We start from the raw sequence: 20,001 nt of genomic DNA, 5'->3' as shown, positions 1-20,001 counted from the left end.
ACTCAGCTCTAGATACTGGCCCCTGTTGAAGTTTATATAGTTTCCCATCCTTTTCTCTCCATTAGCTACGACAATATACCATGTAAAACAGAGCAAAGCCTGGAGCTACATGTTAAAAAAATCATGACTCATTTTATATAAGTCAAATAAACTTGAACACAGAAGGCCAATGAATAATTACCAAATGTTTGTTTAGTGCTACATGACCTAAGATGGCTTATGCACCAATGTGAACAGTCTTTTATGATTTAGACAACAATGACAAATGGGAGATTGAAAACAAAGCAAGCTGCTTGGAGAACATACTAATTGACTCCGTAGCTTAAGACAAAGCCCCAAATAAATCACTATCCCCTTTCAGTGTTGGTCTCTGCTCTTTCCCCTCCCATTGTAGCAGTGAAAAGTTTGGGGGTCTGTTCCAGTTAGGGCCACCTCTCTCTTTATGGCACCCCTGCAGAAGTAATTGCCTTATCAACCCTTTTTCTGTCTGCCATGCCTTTCCATCCACACAACCATTCATGCAGTAGGGGTTGAAATGAGAACATACCAGATACAGCCAGCAGAGTCAGCAAAGCCTGTGTCCACCACCACCCACTGAAGCCTTGTAGGCCAGTCCATCTCACTTTGAAAGGTTTGTCCTCCAAGCACTAGAGAATATAACTGAGCCTTTCCCACCTCAGGTTAGGGACTTGAGATCAAAGGTCATAGGGATTTTAATGGCTCCCTCTGTGTAATCACCTGATCAGTTTTATTGATTCAGTGTCGATGGAGTCGTCTAATTAGTTTTCTATGAAAACGAAGAACTTGGCCTTTGACCTTTCTTTCTGCCAGCAAGAATGTAAATCAAAGGGCGTTGTCATGCACTATCGATTCCCAGTTGCACTTGAAATGGGAAGGGGAAGGTAGAGCATGAGTTAGGTCTGACAGCAGCAGGCCAAAAGTATCATAGCTCTTCTTCCAACATGTTTCTGATGGAAGATGAATATCTGAAAGGGCTGGGCGGGGGTGGGGGGAGAAGAGCACAATTCAGTCATTAAAAGAGTCACTAAGCTGGAGAAACTCCAGACCAGAATGGAGGGCTAACTCATAGGCTAGCACTCAATATTTTTACACTGGAGAAACCAAAGTTACTTACAGTTAGCTCTTCTTGAGGGTATCACTGGCTTCACTGCCTGCCACACACTGGAGAACATGCGACTGAAGTCTTAGACATAGCCAGTCAATTTCTTCCTGCTGAGGGCAAGGGTTATACCTAGGGCTTTGTGTTCTGCACTAAAAACCCCATCAAAATTAAAATTAAAACTAGAATTCCATGGCCTGTATGCATTATGCAAATGTGCACATATTTGCTCAGTTTGCATAATTTATTTTGCTACTCTAGGGAAGGGTAAAGAGCTATGCAAAACACCACGGTCTGATCACTAGAAGTCCTACTCAGCCCTCCTATGGCTTCAGAGATCTCACCAGAGATACTCACACACTTTCAAGGTGACCTTTGTAAAAGCTTATGGGCTAGAAACTTCTTCTTGGTGCTGAATTCTATATTTAATAGCAAAACATAGCCTTTCCTGCAATTGTATACACAGGCTTAATTATACTGACTTGGAATATTCAACCCTACACTACCAAACCAAACCTTCACAGCTGAAGCTGAGTCTAGCAATGAGAAATGGATACTTCTTGGTTCTTGGAAAACCAGCATGCTTACAGCTGGTTGCTCCATTGGTCACTAATCAACACAATTATCACACACCAAGTCGCCTCTGGAGGATATAAGAGATATTGGTCTGCGTGCAGCAGGCTACAACAGGAAAAGGCAACCGTGAACACACTGAACAAAATGGAACTTCCTTCCAAGTAAACACACACAGGATTGTCCTGTTAAAAGAGTCTGTAGAACTACTTTTTTATGTTAGCACAAAGAACTCACCGCGACACTCAGTATGGGTATGTATGTCCACAATATAACAGAGAATAATTCTGGCTACTCTTAACAGATATGGGAGGGTACCTCACCTACCAGAGAGATGAGAAAACTAGGGTTGCAGCATTAAATTGGCTCGCTAAATTGATATTGAAAATTTGTTTAACTAAAAAGGTGCCACTGCTTAAATCAAACAGAAGATCTAAATTATTTTTACTATAAGGACTTAGAAAAATACATGGAGAGCAGGCAACATCTTGGCAGAGGCATGACCCCCTCTCATCAGAGCAGGAAATACCTCCTGCAACGAATGAATGCATCACCTAAGATACAGTATGGGGTTCTTTTCCTCAACTCTATTGTTTAATTCATATGCAGGGCACATGAGTCAAGCAACTCTTCTATAATTAGATGAAACACTGAGGGAAATAGGAACTTTGTGGGCATCCAGAAGAACATTCTGTACAAATAAGACAGAAACAAGCAAGCATGTCTTCCAGTGGGAATGGGATGGTGGTGTGAGAATTAGTGCCCAACTAGGACCATAAAAAAGACCATGCTTCAATGGTGGCACTGCAAAAGGTGGAAGACCTTCAGTGTTCAAAGCAGCCTGAGGTATGTCTCTTATTGCAAAGATAAGTTTTCAATAAAATAATTTATACATGTAGCTCTGCATTGCAATCTCTGCTACCACAACCTTAGTCTTCCTTGCAGTTGTGAGATAGTTAATCATGTGTAGCATTATACTAGGGAGTCTTAGGCGTGCGTTTGTCCCCTCCTGCCTCACATGCGTCATAAAAACTATTCTAATCCATAAGATCTAGCTGATGATCCAGCACCTGCCTACTCCAGCTCAAGATCTATCTAGACAAAAGCAACTCCTACCACCATACTGGTGCTTCTGCCCACCCACAAGTGCTGGATTAGATTCAGATTACGGAACAAGAGGTAATGGATTCTGTATTTACAAGGAAGTTTACAAAAATCAAACATAGGAAAGCCAACACAATCACCACAGCAACAACCAGTATGAGGCTGTTAATGCAAGGAAGTCCAACCCATTTACCTGGGGCAGCAACACCCTTTTCTGGAACAAGAGAGGGCAATGTCACTGCAGGAATCCCATAGCATAATGTACACATACTGGCAAATGCAGCCATCTTGCCCCTGCAGTCAGTGTCCTGATCCTCCGACATCCAGGATCTGGAACTTCAGGCTATTCATGGCTTTTTCACTTTTTTGACAGACGATGAACTGGAAGCAGATTCCCTGCGCTTTCTCTGTTCCAAGAAGCAGAAATGAAAGACAGGTGTTAACAAGAGGTCAGACCATCCAGCTCAGTACTAGTTGCAACACAAACCCTTTTCTAGAACCCAAGGTATCGGGTGTGTCCAGACAAGGAATTCAGGAAGAAAACCACCACACAACACCTGAGAAGACTCTGGACCAGGCCTGGTACTTAAAATCTCTGGAGGAACTTTGGGGCACAACATTAAGCTTGTTTTTTCACCATAAAATGGTCTTATAAATGACTCTAGTGACAAAACTAAGGAAGGGATGGAAAGAGGATGAAAGTTCCAATACAAACCCCCTAGTATGGTGCAGACCGTTCCGGAGCCAGTATTTCTAGGTTTGACACATAAAGGGAAGGAGTAGAGGTAACCACAAGCCTGCCTGAAGCTTGTGAATTAGCATTTAACGGGATTAGCAGATTCCACTGGCTGATGCATGACCCCTAAATCAGTCACAGGCCCCTCCCAAGGGCACACAGTGAAAACTTAGCAAAGAGTTGGGATGTCTGCAAATTGTACTAAATGTGCCTGAAGTTTCCTCAACAGATCAACTGGGAGAGAGAGTGCAATGCAGAGAAAAGAGAAATGATCCACCGAAATTATCAAGCAACATTGGCAGTTTAAAGCCAATGCAGGAAGTGAAAAGCATTTAAACAAACAAACAAACAAAAAAACCCACCACCATTTCTTTTTCCAGGTCCACGGTGAATGGAGGAAAGAAATTAAAATGAGCCCTCTTGGGAACCACAGGCTGCCATCCACCACCTTTCCTTGTTTTAAATGTTTCAGGCATAAATGTTTGAGAGCCTGTATTAATAATGAAGCCCCCACACTTCTTGGGGATGCAACTATCTCCATGGCAGAAATTCATGCCTAACTGCCTTCAGTGGCTTTCATTAGTGGGGAAAGCGCACCACCTCGTTAACTGGCACCCTGTGAAAAACAATACCCAGAATTTTGGGAAATTAGGAGCAAAGGTACATTTAAAGCAGCCAGCCCAACCTGGAAACAAAGGAGTGGGGGCCCGAGAGCTTCCCAGGGAGGCTGCCGAATTAATGGGGATGAGCGCATGTGTTTGATAATCTTTATATGGCAAAAGAGCCATCTTTCAAATATGTCACAAATTCATATTAATCACCTTCCCTAGCTTGGCTCTGCCCGTCGCCGTGGGCAAAAACGGAAAGTGTCTGGTTAGGAAAAATGTTCTACATTGTAATTTACAAGAGCCTGGGAACCTGGCTCCCTGTTAATGGAAAGGAATGATTTTAAAATGAGAAAATATATATTATAAAACACACACGTATCATGATACAGATACACATTTATATAGACGCGCAAGCGAGCTTTCTAACTCCATCTGGAAGGAAGGATGTTTGATGTTAACAATGTAACTTCTCACTTTCAAGCAGGCTCAGAAAACAAGGAGCCGGCAGGAGTTCAGATAAAGGCAGCTTAAAAGTCAAATGATTCTGACTCTGAACCTGAGACTTCTTAGAGGCAAGGTCCTTTCCTTTCCCCATTAATGGGCTGACTTGTGAGCCCAGGAACAAAGTGCGCTGATGTGAGGAATTCTGAGGAGAGTCAACTCATTATGGATGGGCGAGTGGAGTCTGAGTCGCACAAATCAAAGGCTCTAATCTGGAGTAACTGGCTGCACTTCTGCTTGGAACTAATTTGTTCCCAAGTTATACTCACCTTTCACCCTGCAAAGGCCCAGAGTAGCGTCCCTCCTGGGTCAGCAGAGCAATGCTCTGGGGTGGGGGTGGGGAGAAGGCTCCCTTCACTGTGGGCTGCCAGCAGTGGGCATCATGACATGCCCACAGCAGACTAACCAAGGCTGGGGTGCACTGGGCTGGCAGTCCGGTGGCCAAAAGCTGAGCCTATGAAGGTGGATATTCTCTTCTATTTTTTTCCAGCCTGCGGTGAGAGGGAAATGTAGCACTAAAAGCCTAGTGGTGTCACGTGCAGATGCTTGAATACTAGACCATCTCTCCTACAGAATTACAAAAAAGAGTCCACTTTCCATTGTAACAGAGCTAGCACCCCAAGTGAAATATTGAAGAAGCTTTGGGGAAGGAACAATTGCTCCTCTAAGGTTCCTGTGTAGTCTTTCAGGTCCACACCAATGACCAGCAATTTGGTTGCCATTCACAGGTGGTTCAAATGCCTGTATATATTATTTGGGATGAGAGAGCATGTGGTGGGTGGGTTTGTTGCTAATGCAGGATACAGTGGGGAGGATTCCAAATTCATTAGTGGGAAGGAGGTGCTGTCAGGAGAGGGAGCAGAAAACTGAAAGCTAGAACTTTTGGAAAACACCAAACAAGGCACTTTTTAATATGCAGAGAACATGGTGAAACGTGAAGCCAAGATGTGTTTCTCCACATACATAGTAGCTCCATGCCAGGCAACTTAACAAGAGCTGTTGGAGACAGGCATGATATTTTATGTGTTCTCTAGTCTACAGAATCACCCTGGCTGCTAGAGTAAAGTCCTAATAGATTTCATTCTGCATGTCAGTGCCGGGCTTTTTCTGTGGTCTTGTCTTTTATGCATATCATGGATTAGGGAAAGGCCATGCTACTGGAGCTGCAAGCATTTAGAGAGTGTTTTATTTGTCACACTTTTCCACACAGGAGCTCAGAATGACAATTTAACCTAGCAACAATTCTATGTGGTAGACCAGCCTGAGAGATGCTACCTTGCCCAGGTCACCGGTGAGCTTCATAGCCAAATAGTGATTTGAACCCAGGCTTCCCATGTTCATCCCCAATAACCTAGGCACAACAATGGCTCCCACGTCTGAGTGTTGCAGAAAATTATTGCTCACTGACCACCTGTTTAAGCCAATGTCCACTTGTTCACTCAGGTGGTGTCATATACATAGAGACAGGCAGTAGGAAAAATACTCTGGATGCTTTAGTCATGGAGCAGAATGGTTCTGTGCCCAAATAACTCCCACAGCAGCAGGATCAGCTCCCTGAAAGGCAGGGAGAGAGACACACACACACTCCATCGAAAGTGGGGCAGCTTCTCTGATTGGCAGCAGTGTCATTCCACACACACCCCAATGACACCACTCCCCCACATACTTATGCCCCTCCCCTCCATCTTGGCAGCAACAGTGAACCTCCCTGAGATGCCCCCCTCCTGCTGGGTGGAATTTCTTTCCCCTCCAAAGACAGCATAAAGTGGTCACAGTGTGAATGCGCTTGACCTTTTGTCTTGGACTAATCTAATTGTGTCGTCTTTGTGTAACCAGCCGGTAAAGGTCAGAGCTGTATTTAACAGGGGGGCCCTTTAGGTACCAAATTTGCCTTGCAGTGAATTAACTTGATTATATTTCTTTCAAATATGTCAGAGCCCAGGTCACATTAACCCTCCTGGTGCTGCCTTCATTCTTTTTGTTCCTATTCCAAGCATGGAGTTGGAAAAGAACAGCACTAGGGAAACATAAGTGCAATGTTTTGCAAACAGACACAAGTCAGTGAAAACTCTCTAGAGGAAGAAAAGGATTCTGAACTGGCCTGCTACTGAGGCTTGCTGACCCCGCCCCCCAAAGCAGGTGAGAATTTATGACACAGAGATGTGGGGCTCAATAGTATGGTGAAGCCCATTCAGTAGGAGAAGCCTCTAAGAATGAGCGGTTACTCAAAACCCCATGTCACCTCTAGAGCTTACAGAGAAAGTTACTTGAATATCAAAAAAAGAAGTCATTTTTTTAAAAAAAACATCCAGACACACTGCTGTGCCAACATACTGGGACAGCCATTATGCAAGGAAGCAAGAAGGGTTTGGTGGCCAGCTGACTAATGACCTGATCATATCCATGTTAAGCACAAGTCATTGGAGTAATCCTATTTACTCCAATGGAAAAAACTTTCTTGGGCATAGAACCATGGAGCGGAAAGACAGAGGATCTCCCTTACTGAGAGGAGATGGAGCAAGCTTGTTTTCTCCTGCTCTGAAGGGTAGCACTTGAACCAATGGCTTCAAGTTGCAGAAAAGGATATTCTGACTAAGCATCAGGAAGAACTTCCTGACAGTAAGAGCTGTTCAGCCGTGGAACAGACCGCCACAAGATGTGGTGGACTGTCTGAGGTTTTAAAGCAGAGATTGGATGGCCATCAGAGTCCTTCATTGTAGGGGGTTGGACTAGATGGCCCTTGGGTCTCTACAATTCTATGATTCCCCAGTGACCCTAAAAGGTTTTGGTTTGCAGTGTTATTTTTTCAAGCAGGCCAAAAGGGGTGCAAGGGCATGCCAACATCAATATCTACTCACCGAATTGGGTGTGAGGGGAGCCCCCACCACATCAATGATCTGCTCCTTTGCGTCACCCTTGCTCTCTTCAGTGCACAAGCCTGACTGTCCATCAGCATGTGAGCCACCATCTGTGCTGGGCCCTGTGCTACCCGCTTTGGCCAACGCCTCATAGCGGTGCCGCAACATCTGCAGCTCATATTCACAGTTTGCGAATGCTTGCTTGAGCTCATATAGCAGCACCAGATCACTGCGCAACTCGTTGAACATCTGGACAATTTCCTCTGTCGGCATCGGACTCAGGTCTGGAGGAGGCAAAAGGAAGAAAGTTAAGCAAGGGAACTCTTGTCCCTTGCCAGCTGCAGACTGCTCCAATGCTCCTCTGTAGGTCTTGGTTCAGTCCAAATTGGCTAAAGCAGAAAGCATTAAAGAGTCGAGTCCTTTATTAACTCAGATGTAGCACAACTGGGAAGTTTTGCCTGCATCAGACTCACTGCCAGCCAAGCCTTCACTGCTGTGCCAAGCCAGGGATGTGAGGACAGTCTAGATCAGTATTTTGCAATCTTGGGTCTCCAGCTGTTTTTGGACTACAGTTCCCATTGTCCCTGACCACTGGTCTTGCTAGCTAGGGATGATGGGTGTTGTAGTCCCAAAACAGCTGGAGACCCAAGGTTGGGATGGTCTAGAAGAAGCTCCTCTTCAAAGGAGGAGAAACCCCGTTAGTACACAACCTGAGCAAGCCACTGAAGCCAAGCATTACTGTTCTCGCTGAATCCAGGGAGTCCACTGCCTCCCCTACCCAGGAGAGGCTGGGGGGGTGGGTTGTATTTTGCCCCTTAGCCAAAAAGTGCAGGCCAGGCATATCCCCACACAGGTCGCGTGGGACCCATCCAGAAGAGGAGCAACAAGGAAGCACAAAAGCCAGGCAGAGTCTCACAGACAATGGCCACTAACCCCTTTCACAGTACCTCTCCCTGCACGAAGAGATTTGCCTCCTTAATACTGGGCTGTCACTCTCGATGGCTTAAAGAACCCAAACAAGAGAGAAAGAGACAAAAGACTCTGTTCAAATACTTTTCGACTGGGAGGAATTTTTTGAGGGGGGATATTCTTGTGCATCATCTTCTGGCTTTTACCCCTCTGCTGCTGCTTCTTTTTTTTTAACAAAACACATAAGATCTTATTTTCAAACCCATTCACATAGTGTTATTCAAGGAACTGGCTGTATTACTTGGGGGAAAAAATAGCCCCTCTTGACTACAAAGGCTTTGCTCCATGGGTCTCTCTCTCTCTCTACCTGCCCTCTTTACTCACCTACTCCGAGTTCCATCAGCATCTGCTCCAAGGCTTTAATCTTCTTCTGTCCCACGGAGCTCGGCAGTTTCATCTGGAATACAAAGGTAACAGCCACACAGCTCTGAGCTAGCCCTCACTCACAGCCGCCTAGTTCAAACGGCAAGGGAGCTTTGCTTTTTATAGTGCACGGGGAAAAAAGCGAGCCAAAGAAAGAAAGAGAGAAAAGGGAAATCAAGTGCTGGGAGAGGGAGGCAGAAAGAAGGCCTGAAAGTTTGCAGACGAGAGCCAAGGGCAGGGACTGAAAAGCCTGGTCGCAAGGGCTTTTCAGTTCCTCCCGGTGCCAAGATGCGGAGATGCACAGCTTTACAGCTTCCATGTGCAACTGAATTAACAACAAAAGTTCTGCTCCGCTTCGAACCCTCTCCCGCAGTGCCCTGCCCATCAAAGAGCTCAATTACACAGCAGCTAATGTGCGATGCTGCCCTACTTTACTTGCTCTTGCCAGCCTGATTAGACTCGTGCACTAACAGACTTCCTTCTCCCTTTACCTGCCGAGCCCAGAGCCGTGGGATTCATTTACAGAGCCAGTTTTCTAACAAAAGACGCAAAGAGGCACAAAGAGCACACACACTAACTCAATTGGCAGAAGTGTGAACACACATTCACAGTGGAGCTGAGGGGGGTATGGGGAGCAGGGAAGTATTAGGCAGGGGCAGGGAACCCAAGCTGGGCATGAGATCACGCTTAGCTCAAAAAAAACCCCAAACCACCCTCACTACAACCCTACAGGCAGGAGCAACTCAGTACAAGCAGCTAAGGAAAAGTACAAAGAACTCAAGCACAATTTCAAGTGGGTAAAGGGGACTTGAGCATGCAGGGAAAACTAGCCAAGCTAATGGCCTTCAAACACACCTTTGGGCTTCCAAAAACCCAAGTATAACAAGGACTACCTGGAAGGGCTTCGAGTTTGGATACCTGCCTCTTTCCATTTCTGCCTTTTGTCCTTTTCTTACACAAGCAGAAAGTTGATCCCTGCACCACTGCTCAGTTTCCAGTATCAGGTCAGTGCTGCCAAGGTAAGCCAATCAAAGGCCTGGTTTCAGGTAGGCACTATCAGAATTCTCATGAGGCAAGAATAATTTCTGCCTTCTCTTAGTCATTACTACCCCCCATAGTGCCCATCCCTTTGCAGTAGGTTCTCAGAACTTCAGGCCAGAAATGGGGATTGTGAAAAATTCCCAAATCCGCAAAGGGCAGGCAGAGGTTCCCTTAGAGCAGGGTTTCCTAAACTTGGGCCTCAAGCTACTTTTGGACTACAATTCCCATCACCCCTGACCACTGGTCCTCCTAGCTAGGGATGATGGGAGTTGTAGTCCAACAACAGCTGGAGACCCAAGTTTGAGAAACCCTGCCTTAGAGTATGTGGAAGTAGCCAGAATGAGATGTCTAATGGAATTCTGAAGATGCCAACAAGGGTAAACAATAAAACATGCTAGATTAGATTCTTAACACATGGTACCCTGCTTAAGAGAACAGCATCTCCTCACAAGGCAACACTATTTCATCACATCCTGTTTTGAGGCTCTTCATGTATCCTTAGAAAATCTACCACCTCACTATATAGGCTTTCTAGCCAGTAGAACAACACTTGTATGGCTGAGATCTGTGATGCTTTCCATTCAGAATAAGCACCTTTCCTATCTGAAAGAGCTTTGTTAGGTTTCTAGCTCACTCCTCCCTGCTAATCGCAGCTCCAGATATGCTGTCTTCTATATACTAGCAGAAGGAAATAAGGAGGATCTCCTTCATGTGTCAATCAGAGCTCCATCAATGACAAGCAAGGAAGGGCTGACAGCTGGACCCAGAGTCTTTAAACAGCCAGGATTATTGCCTTGCTATGTTTTGGCCTGATATATTGGCAGCTTCAAGAATAGAAAGGGACAGAAGCAGTCTGGATGGATTTAGATCTACCAATAGACCGCAGAAGAAATACGAGGCCAACTCAGGAGAAGCGGGACTGTTTTGAGTTTACTCGGCTTTAGAGAACATCAATTAAGCTTTCCTTTAATTTTGGGGGAGGATTTGGCCTGTGAACATGAAAGCTCCATTGGCTTCTTCAAGCAAGAGTATATTTTAATTTTACCATCATTAAGAAAACGTTATGATTTATGCGGCTGCTGTCGAACTAATATCTTTAAAATTTAGCTGGCTAAGCCAATTCATCTTTAAGACTGATGAAGGTTGATTGCTCTCTATGCAAAATGTATTAAAACTAAATGAGGAGTCTATTACTCACAGGGCGCTGATAATCTGTTAGGTAGGCTCCGTTAGCCTGGCTGTCTCAACGGCAGCAGGAAGGCCCAATGCTCCACTCACCTCGGCAGCCAAAAGCACAGGCAGCTAAGAAGAGCAGGCATTCTCAAATATTGCAAGATTTTTTGTGCAATCAAGTTTAACAGAACTCTAAGGCTACAAAATGCAGGACTCTGATAAACGGTGCTGGTTTTGGCTACCACAAGGACCTATTCCCCTGGCTATGTGTCGTGTTTCCCTCAAGCAGGACCTGAAACTGTGACTGAAACTGTTGATGTTCTATGCTCTTTTCCTTCAGAGACCTATCTAGGTTCAGAAGTGAGATTCAGCACTATTTGCCCTCAAAGAGATCTGGGTAACCCAACGCCTGTAATAGAAGTGCCTTTCTGACACGACAGTGCCTGTGACAGAGCTCACTAAAGTTCCTCTAATCTAGGAGTCCCAAGTTATTGCCCTAATAATGTGCAGGAAGGACGTTTCCCTGCATTAAGAGTCCACATTCCACATCAGCCCTTCAGCAGAGATCCCACTACACTGGATAAGAAGAGATACAACTTCATTCCCAACTCTGTCAATTAACCCTTTCTGCTTCAAAAGGATGCTTGTATCAATTTATGAGCAAAACTGGGGATGTCAATAGTCACATGTTGGTACATGTACTGAAGGCTGATGTAAAACTGAGTATGAAGTTGATATTAGCAGCATGTGCAGTTTTGTTCCTACGCACACTTCTCCATTTCCTTCCCAGACAAGTCTTGCATGGATCTTTAATGGGGGCAGATTAATGCAATAATCCAGCTGTTTAGCATTGCTCTTTGACTGGATAGTGCTGGAAACAAAACACTGGGATGAGGCACAGGGCTGAATCAGTTTGACAAAGATGCTTCCGAAAAATGCTGGTGGCCATAGATGGAATCTGCAGGCTACATATCTGAAACGACCATTCTGTACCTTGCAACCCATCTCAGCTCAAAATGGCAACACTGCATGCTGGGATTTATGGCAGATTGAAAGCCTTCGGGAGCCACATTAGATTAAAGGTGGCCAATCACAACCTGCTATTTTCCACTAGGCAATAAAGTGCTTCCCTTAGCACCCCACTGCAACACCGGAGAAAGTTCGTTGTTAAGCAAGTGCAATGGAAGGATTCTTGAAAAGCATGTAGTGTCAGGCCCTCCCTCTTTGTAATCTATTAGAATTATTTATTATTACTAAAGTCCCCAAATAATCATATCTCAAAAAATGGATTGCTCACATTGAAGAAGTGATTAGCTGGAATTTTTGAGGTTAATATATCTTGGATTCTCCCGTCTTCTGACAACCTCTCCCTGCAGCCCTCTTTGCAACGCCAGCTTGTGCTTATAATTATGCCAGCATCACTTTTGATTTAGGGACTCTGAGCCTTTGTCCTCGCTATAAACAACCAGTAAATGCATGAACTGTGCAGAAAGAGAAAAATAAATAAAAGGGCAACACACCAATATATGAATCAAGGCCATGTGACTGGAAGAAGAGAGCAAGTTTGCAGAGGGGCAAGTAGGTGGGACTTTCTCCCTGAACCACCAATGAGACTGGCAGGGAGCAGACTAGTAAACAACCTCCTGGTTGCCAGAGTAAGACAATGAACCAATACAGGCAAGAATATTCACGTCTGGCACACTTCCAAGCCCTTTTTTTATTTTTAAAAAGCAGTAAAACAAAAAATATGTTCTTACACCAACAACGACAACTAAAAAGGAGAAGAGATCTAAATCAGTCAGTTGTTTAAAACCTAAAAAGTTTGAGTAAACAGGTACACCTCACTTGCTGTTCACATGGTCACACTGTAGGTGCCTAACATAGCTGTGGGTGGGGAACCTCAGGCCTGGGGCCAAATGAAACCCTCTAGGCCAGGGGTCAGCAACCCATGGCTCCAGAGCCGCATGTGGCTCTTTTACACCTTTGCCGCGGCTCCGGGGCGCATACTAGCGAGGGGAGGAGGCGCATTGTGTGCCCCGACACTCCCCACTGTTTTAAATGTTGCAATGGTTTTGTGGCTCCCAGTTTTTTTTTTCTTCGGTCCAAGTGGCTCTTTTTGTCTTAAAGGTTGCAGACCCCTGCTCTAGGCTTCTCTGGCTGAACCTCAGGACTCTCCCCAGGCAACACCCATCACAGGCCCTGCTTCATACCCTTTGCCTGGCTGGAATGTGTCCTTGAACTCTGAGAATGCCTCTTGCTTGTCTTGACAGAGAATAGCAGGGTGGGTGTGTCAGTGTGTGTAGAAACTAGTTTATGGTATAAATACAACATTTACATTTGTTGCTTGGCCCACATTTGCCTCTAGCCTCATTTGCCACTGGCATGTGGCCCTCAAGAAGCTTTCACAGATGGGAATGCAACCCTTTGTCTTTATGAAGGTTTGCCACATCTGCTGTTAATAAGTGAAAACTCCACAAATAGGGTGCCACCACAAAGAAGGCTCCGACTTGTCCTGCACAGCTAGTACATTTCTTCATGGGTTTTGCTACTGAAGAACTTGTGCTTACATTCTATGCCACAATGATCAAGGATCCTACCAGACACTGTAAGAATATGTGTAAGCATGTGTGTAAGGGCTATTATGAGCGTATTATTTAAACCATTACCATTTTCCTTAAGCCTGCTCAGAACACTGATTGAGATACATTTAGGTCTCATAAAATTCTGCAAGGAGAGTGCCACCACATCTGGGCTCAACTGAAGTCCATGGTCCAATTGCAAAGCATTCAAACAAAAGTGCCAGACTCTTGCAGCAACAAGTATCAGAAAAATCTGTCTTCTTTTTTCTACAACTTCCAATCAGGCACTAGAAACATCCCTGGAACTAGAGTTTTTTTTTTATTTCCTGTTAATTGCTCAAGCCCTGAATTGCTTTCTTTTTCACTCACAGAAATGTCCAAACTGGCTTTAAATTCCACGCTATGGTCACCCTAGAGAAGTGAGCTCATCCTCTGTTGTATTTAAATCTGATCAAAGGGCAGATTTTTGTCTGCCACTCTTCAAGGTTTATTGTAAAACAATAATCTACTAAATGCATACCATCAGCCATTTTTATGGTGTCCTAGATTTCCTGTAACCATATCGAAAGATTCACATGCAGAGCATGATCCACTTTGGGTTCTGAGCCAGTGGCTCTGGAATCAATGGGCATTACACACAAATACTGTACTGCTGTGCAACTTCAACTCATTTCAGTGAGGGTTGCACAGAAAGGCATTCCTGGTGGGTTTCCACCTCCATCCTCAACTCCCAAGATGGAGAGAACTTTTCTTCACCATGTCTTTTAGGAATAAGACACAGACCAAAAGATTTCAATTAAAAGCATTTAGATTTAAGTCATCCATTAGGAAAGGTTTTCCTAACTGTCAGATCACTACAGCGATGGAACAGGCTGCCCAAGGAGGTTGTGAAATCACCTTCTCAAGCTCCGACTGAGTAATTTCCTTTGAAGGATAAAGTGAGCAGCGATGCAGACATTACCCAGATAAGAGGGAACCATCAAATTGTCCAGGAGCATTAGGATATTTTCCATATGGGTTTCCCTTCCTTTATGTGACCCAACATCCTCCTGGCATTTTTCAGTCACAGCTGCAGGTTGAGTAGAGTTCTTCCTTTAGTATTTGATTGTTCACAGCTATGCAAAGTATTTACGCTTTTCAGCTGTTCTTTCCTTTATGTGGATTCTAGGTTATTTTTGTAATGACAGCTCACTTTTAAGGAAATTCTTTCACTCACAGCTGCATTTTACTATACGCAAATCACAGGAAGGTTGACTCTGATTGGGGACCAAATTCTTCCAAGATTACACTACAAAAATTACTTCCAGGCCATGTTAAGCAATCTGGCACATGCCTAGAAGTAATTCTGGCAAATAATGGGATCTAACAAAACTTAAAACCTTACCACATGGGTACATGCCCCAAACCCAATATTCTGAAAGGACCAGAAGCCTTTCAATGTCCAACCTTCTGCCTAGAGCTAAATCTCAGAAGTGCACTATAGGCAGAATTAATAAACCAATATATGCAAATATTATTAGCAAAACTAGTAATTCAGGTATCAGGTATTTGTTTATTTAAAGATTTACATTCCACTTGGCAGGACAATTGTCCTTCCAAGGCAGCATATAAAAGCAGTAATAGAACATATGCATTCAATCATATAAGTAATTCATTTAAAGTTAGCAGTAAAAGACAACTATTTTTTTAAAAAAGAATTTAAAAAGATGATTAAAATAAGAACATCTTAAGGATCCTTTTCTGAAAGCAAGTAAAAGTCACTTCATGGGCAGGGGGTGGGGGTCATATTCTGTAACTGTGGGATCACCACTGAAAAGGCCCTTTTCTTGATACCCATTAGCCTCTAATCTACAGTTCAGAAAATATAGTGTCCATAACTTATCATAAAGCTCAGGCAGCCTGATGCAGGTACAGGCAGTCTTTCACATAACCTGGACTTAAGAATTCAATCGCTAAAGCCAGCACTTTAAATTTGGCCCCAAATGCAGGGGGTAAGTGGGTGCACACACACTTGCACATTCATACGAAACCTTCATTGCCCATTTGGGGCATTTGTGATCAGGCGCTTTAGCTTGTGATCAGGCGCTTTAGCTTATGAAATCTCATCTTTCAATTAATCAAGGGTGACAGCCATTTGTGGCATCACACTGGCACGACAAAAACTTCTGCTTACCCTTCCTTTCCTCCTTCCGCAATCTCCCCAAATTCCCTCCAGAGAGCTGGGAGACCCTTTGGAGCAGATGGGGAGGAGAGGGAATCCTATCCACTGGCATGACAGTATTACACAAGCCCCACATTTTTTACAACCAGTCTCCCATAAGTAAAAGATCTGAGAACCACCGCAGTACTGGACATACTGATGAAGGGTTAGAAGAATACTTCTGAGTTGTATTGCTTCAGTGCTCAATATCTGTTAGTAAAACAGAGATGACATTCAAATCACACTTTCCGCCCATCTTGCCACGTGCTCCATGTCCTAAGCTATTATCTCACACATTTGTGTAGTGGAGTCTAGCTCTGCACGCTGTTACTACATGAATGTGTCAGCAAAAGCAACAAGAACACTTCATCTTTCTAACCATTGGAAGTCTTTTCCCATCGTGGCAACATACAATTTCCGGCTAATAAGAAGGTGCTGATTACCATCAGCTTATCTCACCAAAATGCCTTGCAGCACAGTCAATACTAAAGAGATAAATTATTAATTGTTCCAAGTAATTAAATTTATCAAATCCAAATAAATATTACTGGTATTTTATGTAACTGCTTTCAAGGCTCGGCCTCTGAAGGGACAGTATTGATCAAGCGAAGAAAGACAGATGTTTCCCCCGTTAGCAGCTGATGAGGTCTGGCTCTGCATTAATGTCAGAGAGAAGGCGCATGGCCAAGGGCCTCTGGTGAAGAGTAAACAGGCAGCGCACACAACCGCTTCACAGCGAAACAAATCAAATATTGAGAACATGCATTTAATATATACACATACCTAAGCCGCCCCCCTCCCTCGTGCCAAGCTTTGACCAAAATACTCGTTTATCTTGAATGCGTAGTACAATCCTAGCCCCCACCCCAGCCCCGTGCTCCGAGAAAGCAAGCACCACAGTAGATTGTACCTCATTAATCAGTGCTAAAAAAGTGCTCAGTTGGCTAGTAAATATTTAAAAGCCAGTGAGGGTGGATGTGTGAATCAATGGGAATGAAAGCTCCCTCTCCCCCTATTTCTTTTTAATTGGTCTGACCACCAATTTGTCTACAAGATCCTAGTTAGCAGGTAACAAGTAAAACTGCCGGCTGGAAGCCTTTCTTAGTGGAAGGTGTCCAGCTGTGAACTAAACAATTGCGCCACAGCATCTCCCAGTGCGCTCCCTGGCTCTGAGGCTGCTAAGAACTTTCTTTTATCCTACTGTTTTTGCCTCATTATCAAAGACTTAGCAGTCTAGAGTCCAGACCTCTTGCCTCATCCCATAGACTCAGGGCAAGAGCCCCAAAGCAGAACCCAAACACACACCTATTCTTTGCCAATGTTCTCTTTAGCGAGAGGGATAGGGTAGCAAGAAAACGTATCACCAAAATTGCCTGACAAAATGTATATTAACACAGAGGGAATATTAAGGTTAAATATAAAAGAAGTCCACATTCAGAGAGAACACAAATTTAAAGCCTTCATTCTATTCTAAGCTGGCAGCATGAAAGTCTACAGGAATAAATTAATTTCTCCCCAAAAAAGGGAGGGGAGATATGAAATTTGTGCACACATTTCAAATTCACTGGCACACAATATATTTGAATCATACAAAACTGCCCCTTTTTCAAAGTGACTACTACACCCCACTCTTCCCAAGAGGTCTAGATTGAGGAAGGGAAGATTGCTTTTGTTCAATTCTTTAAGGACTACGATGATCAGGTTTGGTCTTTTGAAAACCAAATTCAGCTGTTAATTTCTGATAATTAATTGTAGAAGCAAAAGATCTGTATAGAACTTGTAATGATAACTGCTTCCCCCCCCCCTTCAAATTTCTCTAAACTCCTGATTGGCAGCACTTGGTTACTCTGCAAGCTTTAAAAGACTATTATCAAATTAAGGAAATTATCAAGAATAGGAAAGAATACAGGACATTATCAGGGCACTTCCAAAGAAATCTGTTAATTTGTAAGATCTTCATTAAGCCAGAACTGGGGGAGAACTGGTTTTTTTATGATATTCAAGCAAATTGTTTCCCTTACTATTATGCAGAAAACATCACGTTGATCTTAGATACAAAACTGCCCCTTGCTTCTCCATTGCAACAAACTGCAGAAGAAAATCTGAACAAGCTGTTTAGAAAGAGGACTTAATCCAGGCAGTTAACAAATCCTCTCCCGATTGCTCCCCAGGGCTTCCATGTCTGCTCACCTTTGCGTATGTCACACTGCACACCATCTCCAAACCTTGTCAATCAAAAACAGAGGTGGGAGTGCTGGCACCAAAGCACATACTGGCAGAAATAACAGCCCAATAAAGACAGCTTTTTCCAATCCAGGCCAACACTTAGAATCACAATCACTTGCAGAAGCTTTGGAAATGCCACACAAATATTGGTAAAGCCTCCAGACTCCATGAGTGCCAGCAGCATAGAGAAAACTATTAACCCTTGAAGACAGAGGCCCAATTAAGAGATTATGGATATAGCATGGCTGCAGGAACGCCTGGGCACTAGTGCACTGATGTTAACTTAGCATTTTATCCCCCCATTCTATGCAGTTCTGCCCTGTGAATCTTGCTAGTGAAGCAAAGGATCCAATTACAAAGCAATGGCAGCCGTGCTACACTCCTAATGCATGAACTGGGACCTCAGACAAGGTTAAATGAGTGGTCAAAGGTCAATTCTCATCACCCAATACCTTTTCACCCAGTGATTCCCTAGCCAAAACAATGCTGATATTTAATGCCAACATATCCCAGTAATGGAACTAGATTTACCAATGACCAGTCTTGGCATATGACTATGGTCTTAAATTTAGGCATCTCAAGATCTTTGAAGGGGGGAAATGGTCCTGGGCAAAAGACAAACTCTGTTAATGAAGTACTTCTAATAATATAGAACATGAGAAACCCTTGCTGGTGGATGGGTTTTTTAATCTTTAGTTTTATAGTTGCATGAAAATAACCAAAAATATAAAATCTTGCTTACTATGTTGAGCATAAAATGAAGCTGATAAAGATGGTACAGGTTTGAGTTCAGAAGGAGGGACTCAAATAATTAATAGTCTAGGATCTCTGCAAAACTAAACCCAGGCCTGCCTAATAAGCCAAAGTCCCCGTCCATGCTAGAGTACGATGAAGACTGTGGAAAACCTGGTGACCTTGCCAGAACATTTTACTTCAATGCTTTGGCCTGATTCAGACAGTTGTTTCAAATGAAAGTCTCATGCACTCTCCCATCTTTCCTTTTTTTTTCTTGAAAGTAGAGAAACTACAGTTTCCTCAGGTTTGGACAAAACAAGAAATTGCTTTCAATCTCCTCTCCTCACTTGCAAAGAGGTGGGAAGACCATGTAAACCCAAGGCTCATGCTCAAAGCAAACAAACCATGGTTTGTTATTAAGGCTGAACCAAGCGATAGCCACTCACCTCCCTGCTGCTGCTCCAAGTAGCCTTCCAAGGCATATCCCAAAGTTACACCAATTAACCTACTGTCAGCAATAGATTTCTCATAAATGCACTGTAGCCAATTCACTCTTCCTACTGTATTAGGAGTTCTGAGACATGTCATACAGCAAAGCCACAACCCTGACAACGCCATCAGTGATTAGCTTGCTCAGTAACAAGGAAGGGATCTGAGCTGCAACCACTTGCTCAAGAACCTTGTCCAAGGAGGGGAGCTTGACAATTGGCTGGTAGTTACTTAGATTTTCCAAATCCAGGGAGGGTTTCTTGAGGAATGATTTCACCATTGCCTCCTTCAAGCAGGCAGGGACCACCTCATCTTGCAAGGAGGCAGTAATCACCTGCCTGGCCCAGCCAACTGTCCCCTCCCTGTTAGTTTTTATCAGCCAAGGGGAGCAAGAGTCCAGAGCACAAATGGTCACCTTGATCAATCCAAGCACCTTGTCCACATCAAGCCTTCCAAACTAAAACTCATCCAACACAACAGGTCTAGACAGTGCTCAGGATACCCTTTGAAATTCATACGTTGTACTCGTGAACTCAAGATCCCACCAGCGGATGCAGGTGATTTTGCCATTCAGATATTCCAGGTCGGCCAAGGCTTTAACAAGAGCAGCAGTCATATCAGCTGGAAAATACCCCAGCACTGACTGGAAACCCATTGGATCCATCAGCCTCTGAGGGTGGACCATCCTAATAGATCCCCTGCCTCTGCAGAGGGGAAACGGTGCTG

At 44.0% G+C, this 20,001-nt stretch overlaps 1 protein-coding gene across 3 annotated transcripts in view; it reads right to left on the bottom strand.

The window, feature by feature from the left end:
* Window positions 1-106: 106 nt before the first annotated feature.
* DMAP1 (DNA methyltransferase 1 associated protein 1) overlaps window positions 107-20,001 on the bottom strand; it is a 34,965-nt gene continuing 15,070 nt past the window's right edge. For 2 of the 3 annotated variants that reach the window (XM_083742479.1, XM_083742478.1), the window contains exons 9-11: window positions 8,794-8,866; window positions 7,501-7,784; window positions 107-3,204 (exon numbers count right to left, since the gene is read on the bottom strand). In XM_083742479.1, the coding sequence (XP_083598605.1) occupies window positions 3,145-3,204; window positions 7,501-7,784; window positions 8,794-8,866 (417 nt within the window). In that variant the 3' untranslated portion in view covers window positions 107-3,144. Of the gene's footprint in view, window positions 3,205-7,500; window positions 7,785-8,793; window positions 8,867-15,019; window positions 19,999-20,001 lie in introns of those variants that run through there. The other variant, XR_014565206.1, reaches the window with a different exon arrangement.

Source organism: Podarcis gaigeae (assembly GCF_964106915.1).
Source record: "Podarcis gaigeae genome assembly, chromosome: 6".
NCBI lineage: Eukaryota > Metazoa > Chordata > Lepidosauria > Squamata > Lacertidae > Podarcis > Podarcis gaigeae.
The sequence above is the reverse complement of the archived record's forward strand: the minus strand, read 5'-3'. Positions and strand labels throughout refer to the sequence as shown.